This window comes from Molossus molossus, unplaced genomic scaffold (assembly GCF_014108415.1).
Source record: "Molossus molossus isolate mMolMol1 unplaced genomic scaffold, mMolMol1.p scaffold_m16_p_2, whole genome shotgun sequence".
NCBI classification, from domain to species: Eukaryota; Metazoa; Chordata; class Mammalia; order Chiroptera; family Molossidae; genus Molossus; species Molossus molossus.
In genome coordinates, this window is record NW_023425355.1 from 147,750,356 (window position 1) to 147,770,310 (window position 19,955).

Sequence of the window (19,955 nt, forward strand, 5' to 3'; positions counted from 1 at the left end):
AGCCTCATTACCGCGGCCGAAAATACACACGGACCCCGGGGCCACGCGGAGGGGAAGCCACGGCTAACGAGCTGGCTGGTGGCTGGTGGGAGCTTCATCAAAGGTCCGGATTCTGGGGCAAAGCAACCCCCTGCGGGGATCCCCAACACCCTCTGCTCACCGGCCTCAACACACAGCACAGGCTCCTCTGCCCTTTCATCTCCCACTTTCCCGGCGAATGTCATGGCCTTTGAGTTCAGAAACACAGGCCGCCACCCCCGGAGACCGTCCCCTGAAAGACACGGAGCCTCACGAATCCGCTTCCGTTGAACTGGGACCAGAAAATAAAAGGGCAGAGCTGGGGCCGGCGGAGACGGGGACGTGTCCTCGTGGCTGAGGGGGGTGTACACTCGCCGCTCGGGCGGCTTTCCGAGGGGACAGGGAGGCCACCGCAATGTCAGGTCTCAGGACAGCAACACGCGTTGAGGGGAAGACAACGCGTTTCCACAAAGGCTGCGGGTTGACCAGATGGTCGACCAGAGGATGGGGCAACAGTGCCCCCTGCTGTTTGTTGTGAGGATTGCGTGTCCACGCCTGGTCACACCTGCTGAGAAGTAATCGCCTGCAAATAACAGTCCCAGCCCTGCAGTCACCTCTGCACAGTGTCCTCGAACCCTTCCCACCCCCAGATCCCCTCCTCCACTTGGAGGTCCCCCCCATCCCTGGGGGACCTGAGCCAGCCTCCGGTGGACTGTGGATCTGGTACGTTCCTGTTCCTCCGGCTTGGGGTACGGGGGTGGGTGGGGTGATCTGTCCCAGGGGCTGGAGGATGAGAAGGGGGGTTATTACGTAAGGGGTGTGCGTGTCAGTTTGGGGAGAGGGCGGGGTGGATATATAACAAGGCAGCTGAGCTTAACACTCCGAATCGTGTCGTTGCGTCATCACCATGAGCCTTGGCCGGGGTCGGCCGTTGGAGCATCAACCTGAGCACCAAAGGTCGGCGGGTTCGATTCCCGGTCAAGGGCACGTAGCTGGGCTGTGGGTTTTACTCCCCGTTCCCTGGGCGCAGGCGGGAGGCAACCAATGGCTGTCTCTCTCCGTGATGTTTCTTTCTCTGTCTCTCGGTCTCTCTAAAAAAAATAATCCGTGGGAAAATATCCTCGGGTGAAGAAAGACAACAACAAGAAATAGTTATTAAAACGAGACAGGGGTTGGGGGTCTGGGAGAAAAAGGGGGAGGGCTTAGAAGGACAGGTGGGCAGGTACAGAACAGTCACGGGGTGTCGAGTACAGGGAATATGGTCAATACTATTCTCACGGCTGTGTGTGGGCAGCACTATGTACAACAGCTAAGATCTGGAGACAGCCCAAGTGTCCATCAGTAGACGAATGGATAAAAAAGCTGTGGTACATGTATACAATGGAGTACTATGCAGCCATAAAAAAGAAAGATCTCTTATCCTTTGAGACGACATGGAGGGACCTGGAGAGTATTATCCTAAGCGAAACAAGCCAAACAGAGAAAGACAAGTATCATATGATCTCACTTATCTGTGGAATATAATGAACAGAACAGTCTGAGGAATGGGGTAGTCCCAGAGACGTGGAAGTGGGGTACAGACTGACAATCCCCAGAAGAGGGGGTGGTGGGGGAGAGACACCCACAGAACTTATATGCATGTGTGCATGAACAATGCACATGGACAACAAAGCTGGGGATGGGGCGGGGGGGATGGGGAGTGGGGTGTCAGTGGGGGAAAAAGGAGAAACATTTGTAAAAAAAAAATAATAAATAAATAAATAGATAGAAAATAAAAAATAAATAAAAAGGGGGAAAAGTAATTTAAAAATTAGAATTCAATGGATAAGACAGAACACGTTTGCTGCATTTATTTTGCCACCCGAAGAGGAAAAAACAGCCGTGTCCAAGCTGAGTGAAATGATTCTGGCCACGAAAGACTCATACCGTGGGGTCCTGCTGCTACGTGGAATCTACATGGAAACGCACACAGACACACTCTCTGACCCGAACTCACGGACACAGAGAAGAGATGGGTGGTTCCCGGGATGGGGGTGAGCAGAACGGATGGAGGGGGTGAAAGGTACAAACTTCCAGGTCTAAGTCCCCAGAAACGCAAGTTGCCGGACAGATAATCACGAGGAAGGATTAGCCTCAGGGAGGCCGTCTGCCTGTAACCGTGTCTGGCTGCCGATGGCCCAGGCAGACCTGGGGGCATCACTTCCTGGCCAGGACGGCATCGTAAGTGCCCCCGGTCCTCTGGCACAGGACGTCCCGGAAGCCGGCGGCGGCCAGCAGCGCGCGGTACTGGGCGGGGGTCCGCTCCCGGCCCTCGGTCTGCACCAGCATGTTGAGGGAGTAGAGCTGTGTGGTCAGAGGTCCTCTCCCGTCGGCGTCCAGCAGGCTTTCAATGACCAGGACACCACCACCTGCAACAGGGACAGGCGGGCATGAGCGAGGGACGGCCACCCCGAGGACGCACAGCCTCCTGCTCCCCTCTGCAGGACCCCGGCCCCTCTGCCCTGAGCACCTGTGTGCTCACCGTGCTCACCCCGAACCTGATCCTGCTCATTCAGCCGCCGCCTGCAAGCAAGCCCTTGGGCGCTGACCAGGTCTGCGTAAGTGACCAGAGGTGTGTGTGCATGTGTGTGCATGTGTTTGCGCATGTGTGTGCATGTGTGCACATGTGTGTGCAAGTATGTGTTTGCATAAATGTGCATACATGTGCGTGCATGTGCATGCACATGTGTGCAACTATGTGCGTGCATGTGTGTGCATGTGTACGTGCATGTGCAAGTATGCGTTTGCATAAATGTGCATGCATGTGTGCATGTGCGCATGTGTGCAAGTGTGTGTGTGTGCATGTGCGTGTGTGTGCATGTGTGTGCGTGTGTGTGCAAGTATGTGTGTGTTTGCATGCATGTGTGTGCAAGTATTGTGTGTGCATGCATGCGTGTGTGTGCAAGTATGTGTGTGTTTGCATGTGTGTGCGTGTGTGCAAGTATGCGTGTGTTTGCATGCACGTGCGCATCTGTGTGCATGTGTGTGTGTGTGCGCAAACGCAGCCGCCCCCACCTGGCCCCAGGTGAAGGGTGTAGGAAGCAGAGCTGTGATCACGGTGGAGGACGAGTGACCCGAAATGTGCGGGCAGGAGGCTGGCCAGGCTCCCTTCACCGTCAGAAGCCTTCCAGCCCGGCCCGTGTGGCTCAGTGGGTTAGAGCATCGACTCATTCACCGGAAGGTCGCAGGTTCGATTCCCGGTCAAGGGCATGTACCTGGGTTGCCGGCTCCATCTCTGGCCCCAAATGGGGTGCGTGCAGGAGGCCACCCATAGGTGTTTCTGTCTCCCATCAATGTGTGTCTCTCTCTCATTGACGTTTCTCTCTCTCTGTCTCTCTCTCTCTCTCTCTCCCCTGGTCCATCTCTCCCTTCCACTCTCTCTGAAATTAATGTGAAAAAAGACTGTCAGGTGAGGATTAAAAACAAGCAGAGGAGACTTTCAACCCTCTCATCATGCGAAGCCTCGGACAAGCCCTCACACAACCCTCCAGGGCCGACTACTAAGCCCCAGCTGACAGCCATCTCCGGATTATGAGCTCTAGATAAAATATTTAATCTTTCCCTCGAAGATCAAATGCCCAGAGCATGTCTGACGGCACCCAGGGCGCGTGGGGTGTGGACACGTGGTCCGTTTCCGGGCGGCCACCGTCTCTCAGCGGGACCACCTGCCTCCAGGGTTCGTGACCACGACCGAGTTGGTGACAGACTGTTGGTCGGTAGCCATGGGGTAATGTGGACACAAGGGGCCCTCTGCGTCCACAGCCGGCGTCCACGGGAAAACACCCGGTGACTTCAACAGGACTCTGGGCTTTCCAAGGAGGGAAATAGAATCGTCTGCACCCAAATGCATGAAGGTGCAAAAAGAATGCGTGAATTTGCTAAATGCATTTCCTAGGTCTCCCCAGAGAAGGGGTCCAGACATGGTGACCCCAGCAATTAGCAATGCCACATCTTCAAGGACCACAGGAGAAAAGGACCTCAGAGGACATCAGGGCAGTGTCCCCCTCACACAGAGGCTGTGCCCACCTCCTCATGGACCATCAGGGGGGGACCTCAGAGAACATCAGGGCAGTGTCCCCCTCACACAGAGGCTGTGCCCACCTCCTCATGGACCATCAGGGGGGGACCTCAGAGGACATCAGGGCAGTGTCCCCCTCACACAGAGGCTGTGCCCACCTCCTCATGGACCATCGGGGGGACCTCAGAGGACATCAGGGCCGTGTCCCCCTCACACAGAGGCTGTGCCCACCTCCTCATGGACCATCGGGGGGGACCTCAGAGGACATCAGGGCCGTGTCCCCCTCACACAGAGGCTGTGCCCACCTCCTCATGGACCATCGGGGGGGACCTCAGAGGACATCAGGGCAGTGTCCCCCTCACACAGAAGCTATGCCCACCTCCTCATGGACCATCAAGGGGGGACCTCAGAGGACATCAGGGCAGTGTCCCCCTCACACAGAGGCTGTGTCCACGCCCTCATGGGCCACCTGCATGACCACCCTTCACAGGACAGCTGGATGCGCAGCCCCATCGCACAACCTACCCGGCGGGCAGGCCCGATGGATTCTCGCCAGCAGGTATGAGCACCGGTCATCGGTCCAATCATGCAGGACCCTGGCCAGGACGTAGAGATCCGCCTCCGGAAGGGGGTCCTCGAAGAAATCTCCTGCAACACAGGGTGGGGCCCCAGTCGCTGTGCCGTGCCCAGCACCCCGCAGGCAAAGTCCACCTGGGAGACTGAGCCCCCCCACATCTCCCCAGCGAGTGAGCCCCAGACCCGGCCCTGGACCAACAGAAGCCTCAGGGGAGATGACACAGACCTGAAGATGTTCGGGCCCCTGTCCCTCCGTCCGATCTGCAAACTAATTGTATTTTTAATTCATTTCCCAAGTGCCCTCGGCCCTGCACTTCAGAAGGTCTCCGTTCACCTGTTGGCCAGCAGGTCCCGTGTGATGAGTCGAATGGAACCCACAGGCTACACACATATTCCTGATTGAAAAGAAATGACCCCGAGAGACCTTCACGACCAGCTGGGGTCAAACACTCAAGTCTCACAGCGTGTTTCTTGCAAAACAAGGATCAGTTTTGAGAGAAATCTCGGGTAGCCCCTGGCCGACAGGGTTCACTCACGGGGCCTCTGTGCACCGAAATCTGCAAACTCGCAGGACGACGCTTTGGGTGATGTCATTGACTGTGTCCAGAATCTCTTCCCTGGGAGGGGGCACATGGGGTGCTGAACCCCATTTTGCCATTCCAGCGCTCGGTGGGTGGTCCCGTTCACGTCTGAATCAATGACTGTTCTGTGATCTTGTCTTCAGTGCACGTCATTTATTCCCGTTCATGAATGCTTTAGATTCAGATGTCTGAATGGGGTTCCTGGGGCTATTGTAACCAAGTGCCCCCTGCTGGAGGGGCTTAAAAATAGACATGCACCGTCCCCGTCCTGGGGAGCAGACGTCTGAGGTGGGGTGTCCCAGGGCCGCGCTCCCTCAGAGGCTCCAGGAGGGTCCTTCCGGCCTCTTCCGGCTCCTGGGCTGCAGGCGTCCCTGGGCGGGGGGCCCGTCCCTCCCGTCTCTCCTCCGTCCCCACGGGGCTTCTCCTCTGCGTCTGCGTCTCCTGTTCTGTCTCTTCCAAGGACCCGTCATTGGACGGAGGCCCCCCTGACCCAGGACGGCCTCCGCTCAGGTCCTTCACGGACCCCGTCTGCAGAGACCCTGTTTGCACATAAGGTCCCTGCACAGATTTTGGGTGGACACACATCCCGAGGGGACGCCGACCCAACCCACACAACACTCGAGAATAGAACCCACCCCACGGAAACCGTCGGCCGTTAACAGCATGTCCCGTCCGTCATGACGCACTTGCACGGACGGTGGGGCTGTGGAGGGCGGAGGAGTCACCCGGACGCCCCCCGTCGGCCTGTCCCAGCCCCTGGGATGCACCGCGCCTCCCCGCGGACACAGCACACGGAGACCCACCTTCCTGGAAGCTGATGCGTTCTTCCCCCGCGACCAGGAAGTGCGCCTTCGCTGCCTGAATGACGGCGGGGATGTCGAACACGGTGACCCGACATCCTGGGTACAGGGAAACGCACTCCTTGGCCAGGGCCCCAGAGCAGCCTAGAAGTGGACACAGAGAGCGCTGGGCAGGGACGGGCCTGGGAGCCGCCCCCGGAAACACCGAGCGTCCAGGCGGGGGACTCGGTCGTCATGGTCACCACGTCATCCACATGCCCCCGAGTCTACATGGTCTTCCCGGCTGGCCCGACCTGGGAGCCAGCCTCCAACAGAACCTCTGGGCGGACCGTGTCCTCCTGGGGCCGGGGCGTCTGTCCACCAGGGCAGGCAACAAGCAGGAAGAAAGGCGGCCCCCCGCAGATGCCCCAGGAACATTTCCAGGGACCTCCCCGATGAGGACCCTTCTAGGTGCGACCCCATGCGTATCCGGGGTCCAGCAGACCTCCCCTGGCACCCCTGTTTTGTGTGTCCACCCTGAGGTGCCCCCCAGGGAAGACAACGCTGTATTCTTGTCTTGTTTACAGAAATCATGACCTTGGAGCAAACGCCCCTTCCTCAAAGAGCCTCCCGAGACCCAGAGGCGACCGGATGCAGACGCACATTCCATGAGCTCTCCCCCATGTCCCAGGGAAACTGAGGCTCGGAGATGCCAAGCAACCTGCCCGAGGGCCCCCAGCAAGCAAGAGACCAAAACGGCTTCTGGATCCAGGGTCCACCCTCCCCACCGTGGTGCCCACGGAGAACACAGGGACCAACTGGGGCCAAGGACGGTCTTGCTCAGGGAGCTGCCCCCGTGCCACAGGATTTGGGGGCACCCCTCCGAGCTGAACACCAAGGACAGGGGGCCTGCTGAACGGGCCTTGCACCCTGACTTCATCACCAGCAGCTCAGCCAAAGCCCCGGGGCTTCGCGTGGCTGCAGGATGGAGTGGGGCTGGGGAGACCCAGCAGGTGCCCCGAATCAAATCCTTCTTAGCAGGGGCTCCAGCTTCCTGCTCCTTGTCTGTGGGAAGGCAGCCCCATGGGGCACTGAACACGGGGATTTGCTTCGGACAGACAGGGGCCACCTCATGGTGTGGCCACTTCTACCTCAACGGAGCCCCCACTGCTATCCTTTAAGACGAGGCGGAGGAACAGTCACCCGCTCCTGACCTTGATTGAGGACCTGCCCCCCCAAAGCAGGGAACCCTCAGAAGATGCTCAAGTCAAGGCTGAGCGTCCTTCTCATCCGCCTTAGCATCGGAACACGAGGTTCCTCAGCGGAGGGTGACGTCGGCCCCCCAGAACCCAGAAATCTGTGCCGATGCTCAGACAGCCTCAGGCCTCCACTCGCTGCGTGAGGGGACAGGACCACACCTTGGATGAAGGCGCCCGTTCTGAGGCTGAACGAAGCCGTTGACGACAGCGGTGTGGTCCACTTCTGGTCACACCAGTATCGCTGGGAGCTTGTCAGAAACTCCCAGTCCCCCCGAGACACCCCGGGTCAGGGCCTCCGCGGGTGGGGCACCCGTGTCAGAAGAATAGCAGGACCCACAGGGGACTCTGCCGGTCCTCACAGGGACAACCGTGGTTCTTCCGATGTTGCTAGTTGGCTCCAGAGGGACAAGCCAAGGCTGTGCCAGCCTTCAGGATGTGAGGGGAAGACCTTCCCCCCGTCCTAAGGAGGTGTCCGTGCCGTCGCTTCATAAGGGTACAGGGCACCGTGAGGGCGAGGGTTTGGACGCTCCCCACACAGAAGTTTAAACGCAGCTGCAACATCTGGAGAACAGACTCACCGCCGAGGTCGCAGACGCGAGGGAACGGGGACAGGTCGAAGGCCGCCAAGACGCTTCTCCCATGCACACTCCAGATGTCCTGCAGGCCGCGCATGAACAGCAACCGCTCGCCCTCGGACCTGGGTGCGAGACCACGCCGGTCACAAAGGCCACGCAGCACCCAACGTGGCCACCGTGAGCAGGACGGGGCGCCCTCTGCTGGCAGCGCTGTGCCCGCCCTCCGATCAGCGTGGACCTGGTGCCGTGGGTCCGCCTTGCGGTAGGAACATCTCCTTCCGGACGGCGAGAGCCCTGCTCGCTGCCAACCTACGCCCAGCTCCTGGAGCGTGGTTGCGACAAACCGTCTTTGGAAGTCACGACGGACCACCACCTCCCTCAGAACAGAAGGCAGATGCTTTTCCGTCAGAGGAAACAAGACGGTGTCCCGCACCCCACGTGGCACAGGGCAAGACGACCTGGTCGGCTTTGCGAGTCCACAGGTGCTTGGGCAAGGCTTCCGAATGGTGGGGTCTGGGGAGGTGGGCAAGGGACTGCGGGATGGGGAGGGGTCGCGGAAGGGAGCGGAGGTGACGAAGAGCAAGGGTGACGGGTGGGTGAGGAGCTGGACATATCTCCTGTGTGCAGGACACTCCCTGCCCTTCCTCATACTTCCTCTCGCCTCTGCCCCCTCTCTGGAGCCAACGGTGTGAGTGTGGTCTCAGCGCAGGGAAGAGAGAGAGGAAGGCAGAAGAGTCATCCGGTTCCAATCGTCAACCGTGCCGAAGCTGAGAAACCCTGTCTCAGCATGACAGAGTCATATCTGTCTCTCTGTCTCTGCTAGCCATTCTCCGTCTATCATCCACCCATCCATCCATGTATCTATCTATCCATCTATGTATCTATTCTCCATCTATCATCTATCTATCTATCTATCTATCTATCTATCTATCTATCTGTCTTTATCATCCATCCATCTATGTATCTATCATCTATCTACCCACCTATGTATCTATCCTGCATCTATCATCCATCCATCAATCCATCATCTATCTATCTATCTATCTATCTATGTATCTATCCTACATCTATTATCTATCTATCTTTATCATCCATCCATGTATCTATCATCTATCTACCCACCTATGTATCTATCCTGCATCTATCATCCATCCATCCATCAATCCATCATCTATCTATCTATCTATCTATCTATCTATCTATCCATCCATCCATCTATCCTCCATCTATTATCTATCTATCTATCTATCTATCTATCTATCTATCTATCTACCAATCTGTCTACCCATCTATGTCTTTATCATCTATCATCCATCTATCCATCTATCATCTATCTATCTATTTATCTATCTATCCATCCATCCATCCATCCATCCATAAATCCATCCATCCATCCATCCATCTACGTCTCTATCATGTGTCTATTTACCTACCTCCCTACAACCTACACCAATGGTTATCAACAAGACAGCTGTGTTCTCAGGGGACACTCATCAACATCTGGAGATATTTTAGGTTGACATAACTGGGGAGGGGGTGGCCCTGAGATCTGGTGGGTGGAGACCGAAGAGAATGCACAGGATGCCCCACATCGGAGAGTCACCAGCCCCAGGTGTCATAGTGCTGAGCGTGAGAAACCCTGACCTAGCATAACAGGTGTCAGCATCTGTCCCCCAATCCGTTCTCCTTCCCCCATCTCTCTTTTTCTCTCTTGTGTCTATGTATCCATCCATCTATATATCTACCCATCAATCATTTATCATCCATCCATCTATCTACATCTCTATCCACTTATCTGCCCATCATGCATCTATGTAGTTATCTATACCTATGTCAATATCGATGAGTATCTATCAATGTCTATCATCTATATAATATTTCTGTCTAGAGAGAGAGAAGAGGAGGAGAGAAGAGGGAAGAGCCAGGCACTGAGTCTCAGGAACTTCACACCAACCTCCCCCCCCCCATCTTTTTCCCTGCTCCATCCGTCATCCAGCTACAAACACTGGAAATAACCAGCCATCAATCAGCTCATCGGCAGCTCGGAATGTTTATATAGTGCTCCACGGAAACACCCAATCTGTGTCCGCGCATACAAAGGAAAGCAGAGACGAGTTGTTCCCTGGGTCAGTCTGGCCAAACCAAACACAATGCCACATTTTTACACTTAAATCGGGGTCCGTGTATTCACTTGAAGGGAAGGGCCAATTCTTATCTAGTCTGGAAACTGAGCTCCACAAATATTAGAACGGCAAAAGCAGTTGTTGTTGTTTTTATCTTAAATTAAATATCAAAGCCCGGCCGGTGTGACTCAGTGGATTGAGCACTATCCCATGGACTGAGAAGTCTTGGTTTGATTCCCGGTCAGGGCACATGCCCAGGTTGTGGGTTGGATCCCCAGTAGGGGACATGCAGTAGGTGGCCAATAGATGTTTCTTGCTCACATCTATGTTTCTATCTCTCTTCCTTCCTCTCTTTCAAAAAATAAATAAATGAATGAATAAATATCAACTTCTATGTGTTTTGCTCTATTTGGATACATTTATTCAGCCCGGAAAGGGGACCACTTTGTAAAGTGTATGACTGTCTGAGCACTATATTGTACACCTAAAATTAAAGAAAAGAATATTAAGTGTAAACTGTACTTTAAAAATAATTTTAATTACAAAATGTAAAAATTAAAATTAAAAAAATAAAATATTTTGGATATTAACCCATTATCCCATGGATCGTTGGCAAATATGTTCTCCCAGAGAATGGGTTCCCTTTTCATGTTGATGCTAGTTTCTTTTGTCAGTTGGTCTCGTTTTATTTTTTTGCATGTGGCTGTCCATTTCTCCCAACACCATTTATTGAAGAGACTGTCTTTTCTCCATCGTATGCTCTTGCCTCCTTTGTCAAATATTACAATGGAGGGGCACGTGTAATACTTTCAACTATAAACTTCATTATTTAAAAAAAGTTAAACATTCAATATTGCATCACCTGAAAAAAACAAAACAAGCGTAATCCTATGGAAGTTGGAGCTTGGCGTTACCTGTAGATGGCGGTAAAGAGCTGTTCCGAGGGAACCCCAAATGCCTTCACATACTGGTTCTTCCCTTCCCTGTAATCAGGGAGGAAGACGGTTACTCCAATTCTTAGACAGTCCTTGAACCTCGATTAATGCACACAGTGGTCACAGGCCTCCCCTTACATCACAGAAGGGACAAGCGGGAAGCGTAACTCTGTGACAAGACACACTGACGCATGGCTCTCTAGGGTGAAAGACACACCAGCCACACATGTTCAGAGCTGCAGCATCCTGTTAGCACAGGTCTCTGGTGTGAGCTAACAAGGATGTTTAATGGGAACAGAAAGAGTGTGAAATGATGTGCTATTGGGGGATACCACAGTCTGGAATGACTCACTGCCCAGCAGCTCAGGATGAGAAACTCCTTATAACTGGAGAGACTGCTGCTCTACCTGTAGCTGGAAGACCAGTTGGTCTACCTGCAACTGGAAAACCAACTGATCTACCTACAACTGGAGGACCAACTGGTCTACCTTCAGCTGGAGGACCAACTAGTCCACCTACAACGCATGACCAACTAGTCTACCTGCAACAGGAGGACCAACTGGTCTACCTACTAGGTGGGGCCAACTGGTCTACCAACTACGCGGGGCCAACTGGTCTACCTACTAGGCGGGGCCAACTGGTCTACCTACTAGGCGGGGCCAACTGGTCTACCTACTACACAGGACCAACTGGTCTACCTACTAGGCGGGGCCAACTGGTCTACCTACCAGGCCGGTCCAACTGGTCTACCTACTAGGCGGGGCCAACTGGTCTACCTACTAGGCGGGGCCAACTGGTCTACCTACCAGGCCGGTCCAACTGGTCTACCTACTAGGCGGGGCCAACTGGTCTACCTACTACACAGGACCAACTGGTCTACCTACTAGGTGGGCCCAACTGGTCTACCAACTACGCGGGGCCAACTGGTCTACCTACTAGGCGGGGCCAACTGGTCTACCAACTACGCGGGGCCAACTGGTCTACCTACTACGCGGGACCAACTGGTCTACCTACTAAGGTGGGCCCACGGTCTACCAACTACGGGGGGCCAAACTGGTTAACTACTAGGTGGCCAACTGGTCTAAACAACTACGCGGGGCCAACTGGTCTAACCTACTAGGTGGGGACCAACTGGTCTACCTACTAGGCGGGGCCAACTGGTCTACCAACTACGCGGGGCCAACTGGTCTCCCAACTACGCGGGACCAACTGGTCTACCTACTAGGGGGCCAACTGGTCTACCAACTACGCTGTACCGCACTGGTTCTACCTACTACACAGGACAAATGTCTTCCCAACTACGCTGGGACCAACTGGTCTCCCAACTACGCGGGACCAACTGGTCTACCTACTAGGTGGGGCCAACTGGTCTACCACCTACGCGGGACCAACTGGTCTACCTACTACGCGGGACCAACTGGTCTACCAACTACGCGGGACCAACTGGTCTACCTACTACGCGGGACCAACTGGTCTACCTACTACACAGGACCAACTGGTCTACCAACTACGCAGGACCAACTGGTCTACCTACTAGGTGGTCCAACTGGGTCTACTACCAGGCCGGGGGTCCAACTGGTTACATACGACAGAGCCGGGGCAACTGGTATACCTACTTGGCGGGGCCCAACTGGTCTACCACCAGGCCGGTCAACTGGTCTACCTACTAGGCGGGGCCAACTGGTCTACCTACTACGCGGGGCCTGCTGCTCTACCTACTAGGCGGGGCCAACTGGTCTACCAACTAGGCGGGGCCAACTGGTCTACCTACTAGGCGGGAGCAACTGGTCTACCAACTACGCGGGGCCAACTGTCTACCTACTACAGCCGTACCAATGGTTTTCTACCTACTATGGTGGGCCCAACTGGTCTACCAACTACGGGGGGCCAAACTGGTTAACTACTAGGTGGCCAACTGGTCTACAACTACGCGGGGCCAACTGGTCTAACCTACTAGGTGGGGCCAACTGGTCTACCTACTAGGTGGGGCCAACTGGTCTACCTACTACTCGCGACAACGCGGGACCAACTGGTCTACCTACTAGGCGGGAGCAACTGGTCTACCTTCAGCTAGGGACTTACTAATCTACCCACAGCTAGAGAGCCGGCTGGTCTACCTGCAGCTGGAGAGCCAACTGGTCTATCTTTAGCTAGCAGGTGAGCTGGTCTAGCTGCAGCTAGAGGACCAACTGGTCTACCTTTGATTAGAAAAACAACTGGTCTACCTACATCTAGAGGGTCAGCTGGTCTACCTGCAACTGGAACACCAACTGGTCTACCTGCAGCTGGAGGGCCATCTGGTCCACCTGCAGCTGAAGAAGTGGCCAGCTGATTTATCCTCGGCTTTTCCTCCACCTCCTCGCTCTCCCTCCCACTTCTCCTCCTCCTTCTCTCCTGCAGCTAGGTGAAGAATTCCTTGGGCATCGGACACCAGCTAGGACAGCTCCCTGGAGTCCCGGGCAACTCTCCCATCACAGGTACATTCTGAGAGCCCGGCCTTGTGGTCCCACCACTGTGCTCTGAATGTGTTCCCAGCTTTGCTGAGACTCACACCACTTCCCTGAGACTCTGAGAGCCAAGGTTCTCATCGCAACAGGTTTACACTAAGTGACCTCCACAGGTTATGTAACCAGCAGGTTATCTAACATGAGCTCTGAATTTCCATACCTACAGGTGTCTCGTTGGCTTTTCCAAGGAACCTGATATGTCACACCCTCCACGCCCAGGGAAGCCCTGGGATACGATCCCCACCACCGCTACCACACCCACCTCACAGCCTGGGCCAGGTGTGCCCAGCACAGGTAGGTGGTCCTGGCCATGTAGAGCATCATGTTGCTCTGGGACCTGGGGCTGGACCTGACCAGGTAGGTGTTGGAGAGCTCCGTGTTTTCATATAGAGCTGAAAACAGGCAGAAAAGAATGCTGGAAAAATAAGTTAAATTTCAAGACATGGCAGCCCTGACATCAACATGATTTAACCTTGTCCTGGTCTGTGAGCATGGACGTTCAACAGCCCGACCTAGTTTGAAGGAGCAGGTGACTGGGGGCAGGTCCCTATGGCTGGGACTTACCCTGAAGGGGCAGGTGACGAGGAACAGGTCCCTATGGCTGGGACTTACCTTGAAGGAGCAGGTGACGAGGAACAGGTCCCTATGGCTGGGACTTACCTTGAAGGAGCAGGTGACTGGGGACAGGTCCCTATGGCTGTGACCCTGAAGGGGCAGGTGACTGGGGGCAGGTCCCTATGACTGGGGATTTATCCTGAAGGAGACGGTGACCTTGCTCTGCATGGGATCCCTTCATGCTCCTGCTCCTGGTGAGCACTTTGCATCCCCCTTAGGACAGAATCGTGGCTTCTGTTCATGAAGAAGAAGGTGCTGCCCTTTCACCGTGTCCGAACAACCTGTCATCGCTGCTGCCTGTCTGTGGGTCTCTCCCATGGACCCCAAAACAAGGCCCCAAGCACATGCTGGGACCCTGTCCGGTGGCTCCCCAGCCCAGCATGCGGGACCCTCCTGGCCGCTGCCCCTCTAGGGACAGCGGAGACACTGCTCTAGGTGACCCTGTGGGGGTTTGGGGGTACAGCCCGGTGCCTGCTGATTCCCCAGCCTGGTGTCCGAGAACTGTCCCCAAGGGCACCTTCCTCCTGCATGAGCCAGAGCGATGCTGGCACCCGGATCCCCGCGGGCACGACTCCCCGCGGAGGCCCACCCCGGCTCCCACGTCGCTGCTCCCCGTCCCGGCCCGTGGCTTCTGGACCCTGCCCGTTCTCAGAGGGACAGAACCGTCTCCGCGCTCTGCGTGCTGGCCCTAGGGTGGCACGTTTTGAATTTCGCGAGGTCAGAGCATTTTTAAAGAGCGTCCGTCCCGTATCCCCTCCGAGAAGTGCTGTTTCCACGCCGACAAGACTGTAAGCTCAAAACGAATGCCGGCCTCTGAGCGAAACCCCTTTCTCGGGACAGATCACCCTGTGGGCACCTCCTGTTCCTCCTGTTTACTGGATGCCTGCACGTGGGGACCTGCAGAACGCACATCAGCGTTTGTAAATAAAGCTTTATTGGCGGCCACCACGCCCAGCTGTGGACACAATGTCTCAGATGCTGCAAAGGCAGAGATGAGAAGCAGCAACAACACCAAGAGCACAAACTCTGGCTCTTTGCGGAAAAGGCTGCATTGGAAATGCCTCCTTCAACAGGACACTAACCTTTTCCGCTTGTCATCTGCACTTGCAGGAGCTTAAGGGACACACAGGTGTCCAGCAGCAGCTCTGTGCCCCGGGAGCTGGTGCCCAGACGTCTGGCCACGGTAGCCGCGTCCAGGGGCTCCGGGGCCTCGGCGAGAAGGTCAAACACTCCCAGCTCACAGGCAGCGAAGAGAACCTCAAAAGAAATTAAAGTAGAGACGGGAAAGGGTCATTGGCCGCCTGTGTTCACAGAAGCCAAGGGTCCGTGGTGGATGGATAACGCATGGGCCATCCAGAGTGGAATATTATTCGGCCATGAAAAGGAACGACGTTCTCACACCTGCTCCCTCGACACATGGACGGACCTTGAGGACATTACGTGACGTAAGGCAGACACTGTAGGACAAATCCTAGGAGATGCCACTTGTATGAGGTCCCTGGGGTCACATATCATAGACACAGGACATGGTGGGTGCCAGGGACTGGGGAGCGGATGGGGAGTCCGTGTTGAATGGGGACAGAGCTTCAGTGTGGGACAATGTGAAGGTTCGGGAGATGGTGGGGGTGGTTATACCACAATGGCAATGAGCTTCATGTCATTGAACGGTGCACCTCAAAATCACTAAAATTGTCAATTGCGTGTCTATTTTACCACAATAAGACATGGTTTCATGCCCGGCTGGTGTGGCTCAGTGGTTGAGCATCACCCCTGCACCCAGAGGTCGCCAGTTCGATTCCCAGTCAGGACACAGGCCCAGGTTGTGGGCTGATTCCCAGTGGGGGGCGTGCAGGAGGCGGCCAGTTGATGTTCTCTGTCATCGATGTTTCTCTCTCTCCCTTCCTCTCCCTCTAAAATCAATAAAGAAAAAATATTTTTTTGAAAAGATTGCACCAGCTCATGTCCTATTAAATTGGTGACAATCAATGACATCATATCGGGTGTACCACAGGGATTTCCCTCCCAGGGTTTGTAACGTCCCCAACACCGGAGAGCCAGTAGCTTAAAGAAAAGATGCAAGGGGAGCCCCTGATTGAAGGGGACAGACAGATGGTCAGCAGAGTCCCTTTTGCAGCCAAGGGATAAGAATAATTTTTTTTCTGCAGAAACATGTACCTTCCCACACGCCAATTCTTGTCAAACAGGCATTTGTACCCCTCGAGGGTCTCTGGAGAGACTTCCAATGAATCCATGAACTGCAGCTTTGGTAACCTCTACCTGAGTCTCCAAAGCCTCGGATACTTCCACGTGTCGTGTAGCTGGTGCAGGGCATTTAAATACCGTCAGCAACCCCCCCGCACCCGGCTCCGTGATGCTGACCCTTCGGGCAACTGTCCGCCTCCTGGCTCTGCAGCCTCCAAGGGTGGAGCTGTGTGCTGTCCGAACTGGAAATAGGGGTCCGGCTATCCCGGGAGGGCAGACACCTCACCCCGGGGAGCGAGCTCCAGACACTGTCTCATCTGCATCTGAATAATTTGCCCTCGGAAAACATCCGCCCGGGACCCCCAAAACAGAATTGAGATTTCCGGGGCTCCTGGAGTAGCAGGTGTGAGCCCTCCTAAAACCAGCACCCGCATCCCCCATTCCTGGCCCGACGCCTCTTGACGACACGACATCTGTGTCTAAGTTGCCTCTGTGTTTATGAAGGTCAAATTCACACGGCGTCAGATTCTCCGTGAACCCTGCAAACCCATCCGGTGGCTTTTAGCAGACTCGTGGTATTGCGGAGCCGTGACCTGTACCTGGTCGCAGGACATGTTCACCACCCCGAAAGGAGACCGGTCCCCGTGAGAAATCACGCCTCACCTCTCCGCCAAAACCTAAGTCCGAATACCAGCGTCCTGTGGACTGGACATCGTACCTGCCCTGTAAGCGGTCACTTACAGATTTTGGATGTTGTATGTGTTACATAGTATATTTTTACGACGACGGGAGCCAGAGAGAAGGAAATGATGTTAACAGCATCGTGAGGAACGGGAAACACAGTTGTGGTGTCCACTGAAAAATATCCGCACACACACACGGACCCACGCAGTTCGAACCCGTGTTGCTCAAAGGCCGAGTCTGTAGGAACACATCACCTTGCTTTCGGGGTGTTGACACCCCACGACCCAAGGTCTTCTACCGCGGAAGGGGTGCAGGAGTCCCATGTCTGTATTTCCATCACCACCACCCGCTTTGTGATCCGACTTTAGCTTAAGCTTTTAGAAGCATTGTAGGGACTGAGAAGTGCAGACTTGTGATTGGAAAACAGTCACAGGGCCCTGGCCGGTGTGCTCAGCGGTTAGAGCGTCGGCCCGCAGACCAAAGAGTCGCGGGTTCGATTCCGGCCAAGGGCACGGACCTCGGTTGCGTTTCGTCCCCGGCCCTGGTTGGGGTCGTGCGGGAGGCAGCCAGTCGATGTGTCCCTCTCACGTCGATGTTTCTCTCTCCCCCTCCCCTCTATCTGAAGATAAATAGAAAACTATCCTCGGGTGAGGATTTAAAAAAAAAAAATGGTCACAGGGATGAAAGCACAGAGCGGAAAATATAGTCGTAAGTGTGGGAGGGGCCAGGGGGTGCTAGACTCATGTGGGGAATCACTTCCTCAAGTATAAAGGTCTGAGCAGCCTGCTGGGGGCGTGAAACCAACATGAAATAACACTGCCTGTCAACTGTCATTGAACAGAAATGGAAATAAATGAAGAAAAGGAATGAAAATGTCATCCTGAGACAGGGCCCAGGGGTGCTGAGGCCCCCCAGAAGGTCCCCATGCCCCAGAGGCTTGCCCGTAGTGCCCCAACACCGTCCTCACCCCAAAGGAGACGCCCCATCCCCCACCGCTCTCCCACCCATGGGATCCGGGGGGCCCACGTGCGTCCTTCCGGGGCCCTACCTGGGACACCATGAAGCCCTGTGAGCACCTGTCCAGGAGACTGAGGGCGGCCCGGGCGTCAGGGGAAGTCATTTCCTCCCCGGCCACCTGCTTCGAGGGTCCCCGGTGGTCCCGGCGGCAGGGCTGTGAGCCGCTGGGTCCGGCCACCACCGGGAGCTGTCGCAGGGAGCGGGCGAGACAAGCCGGTCAGGGCAGAAAATCCCATTAGCAGGATTAATCGGAGGACTCGGCTTACGGGTTCCCCCGGGGCTTCCTGCTCACACCTGCTGCCCGAGGCCCTAAAGTCATCGGTGACGTGATGTCCACATTTTACGAGTGTGTGTTTACATTAAGGTTCATGTTTACTGACTAGAAAGGAAAAAATAAACAAAGGGGATGACATCCAACTGAGAGGTTTTTGGCCGGTAAACACAGCCATGCACACGACAGAAGAGAGATGTAACCCAATAAATGATGCCAGGTGTCGGCTAATGATTCATCCACCAAGGGTTAATATCCAAAATACATAAGGGACTCATAGGACATGAAAAACAGAACAACAATCGATCCGCCTGAAAATGGGCGGAGGACCTCAAGACGCCTCTCTCTGCAGAACACACAGGTGGTCCGTAGACCATCGCCCGGGAAGAACATCCTGACAAAACCCAATCCTCATCTACCCTACGGACTCTCCACCAAGTAGCCACAGGGAACATACCTCCGTTCATTCATTCTAATCTACGCCGTTCTTTTAAACTTGTGTCTTTTAATCTAGTTTATTTAACTTTAATTATTGAGATTTGTTTTAAAATTTCATTTATCTTAATTCAATAATTTGGGGGGGAGAGTTCATCCTCATCCAATCCTTTATTTTTATTTATTCAGTGATTTACAATGTTTATTAAAACTTTTTTTCTTTATTGATGTTAGAGAGGGAGGAAGGGAGAGAGAGAGAGATGGAAACATGGATGAGCCAGAACATTGACTGGCCGCCTCCTGCACGCCCCCCACTGGGGATCAGGCCCACAACCTGGGCATGTGCCCTGACTGGGAATCGAACCAGCGACCTCTTGGTGCCTGGTCGACGCTCAACCACGGAGCCACACCGGCTGGACTTAAATATTTTTTATTTATTTTTTGAACTTATGCTCTAAAGTTCATTCCCTTTCATCCATAGGAGGAGTAAGCCCCCCTGTGTCCTGAGGTGTAAACATCCGATGTCTTTCCCAGGTCACGTCTCTGCCTACACCCACTTCTGAGTTCCGAATTCAGCTCCATCTGTCCAGTTGATGGCTCTGGGCCATGTTCACGTGACTGTTCTTTTTCTGTGAGAGAGAGATAGAAACATCGATGAAAGAGAACATGGATTGACTGCCTCCTGCACGCCCCCTACTGGGGATGGAGCCCGCAACCCGGCCATGTGCCCTGACCGGGAATCGAACCGGGACCTCTCAGTCCATGGACGACGCTCAACCCCTGAGCCACACCAGCCGGCCACATCACCATTCTTTTTTATTTTTATTTTTTTTATCCTCAGTTCAGGTAGAGCGGGAGGGAGAGAGAGGAACAGAGAGAGAGACAGAAACATCGATGTCAAAGGAACACATCGAGTGGCTGCCACCCGCACGACCGACCAGGGCCGGGGACAAACTGCAACCAAGGTACATGCCCTTAGCGGGAACCGAACCCGGGTCTCTCAGGACTGCAGGCCGACGCTCTAACCGCTGAGCCAAACCGGCCAGGGCCACATCACCATTCTTAACACCATCCAAAACGAATCCCAACAGACCCCATGGTCATCTCCCCGCGAACGTGCACACGCCATTTATTACTCCTTTTCCGAACGCTGCTCCCTAGCGTGGGCTTCTTCTGCAAGGGCTTCACACCAGTTGGCCAAGTTCTCCGTAAATTCCCCCTGGAATTCGGATGCAAGGACCGAGAACAGACTGACCAGTTCTAGGGTATTGTCTGGGGACCACGGAAGCCTGCCCCCACGATCTCCACCCGCTCAGGTGTT

At 54.8% G+C, this 19,955-nt stretch overlaps 1 protein-coding gene across 2 annotated transcripts; it reads right to left on the reverse strand.

Annotated features, from left to right (window-relative positions):
- Positions 1-1,880: 1,880 nt before the first annotated feature.
- ASMT (acetylserotonin O-methyltransferase) lies at positions 1,881-18,096 on the reverse strand. Of its 2 annotated transcripts, XM_036271041.1 has the most exons (9): positions 17,960-18,096; positions 15,108-15,282; positions 13,673-13,802; positions 10,883-10,951; positions 7,775-7,967; positions 7,215-7,238; positions 6,036-6,198; positions 4,601-4,723; positions 1,881-2,426 (listed from the first exon to the last, which is right to left on the reverse strand). In XM_036271041.1, the coding sequence occupies exons 1-9, from the start codon at positions 18,029-18,031 to the stop codon at positions 2,215-2,217; spliced, it is 1,161 nt and encodes a 386-aa protein (XP_036126934.1). In that variant the 5' UTR covers positions 18,032-18,096; the 3' UTR covers positions 1,881-2,214. The 2 variants fall into 2 exon arrangements, with proteins under 2 accessions (XP_036126934.1, XP_036126933.1); XM_036271040.1 differs by lacking the exon at positions 7,215-7,238 and having other exon boundaries at positions 6,036-6,176; positions 7,849-7,967.
- Positions 18,097-19,955: the final 1,859 nt, after the last annotated feature.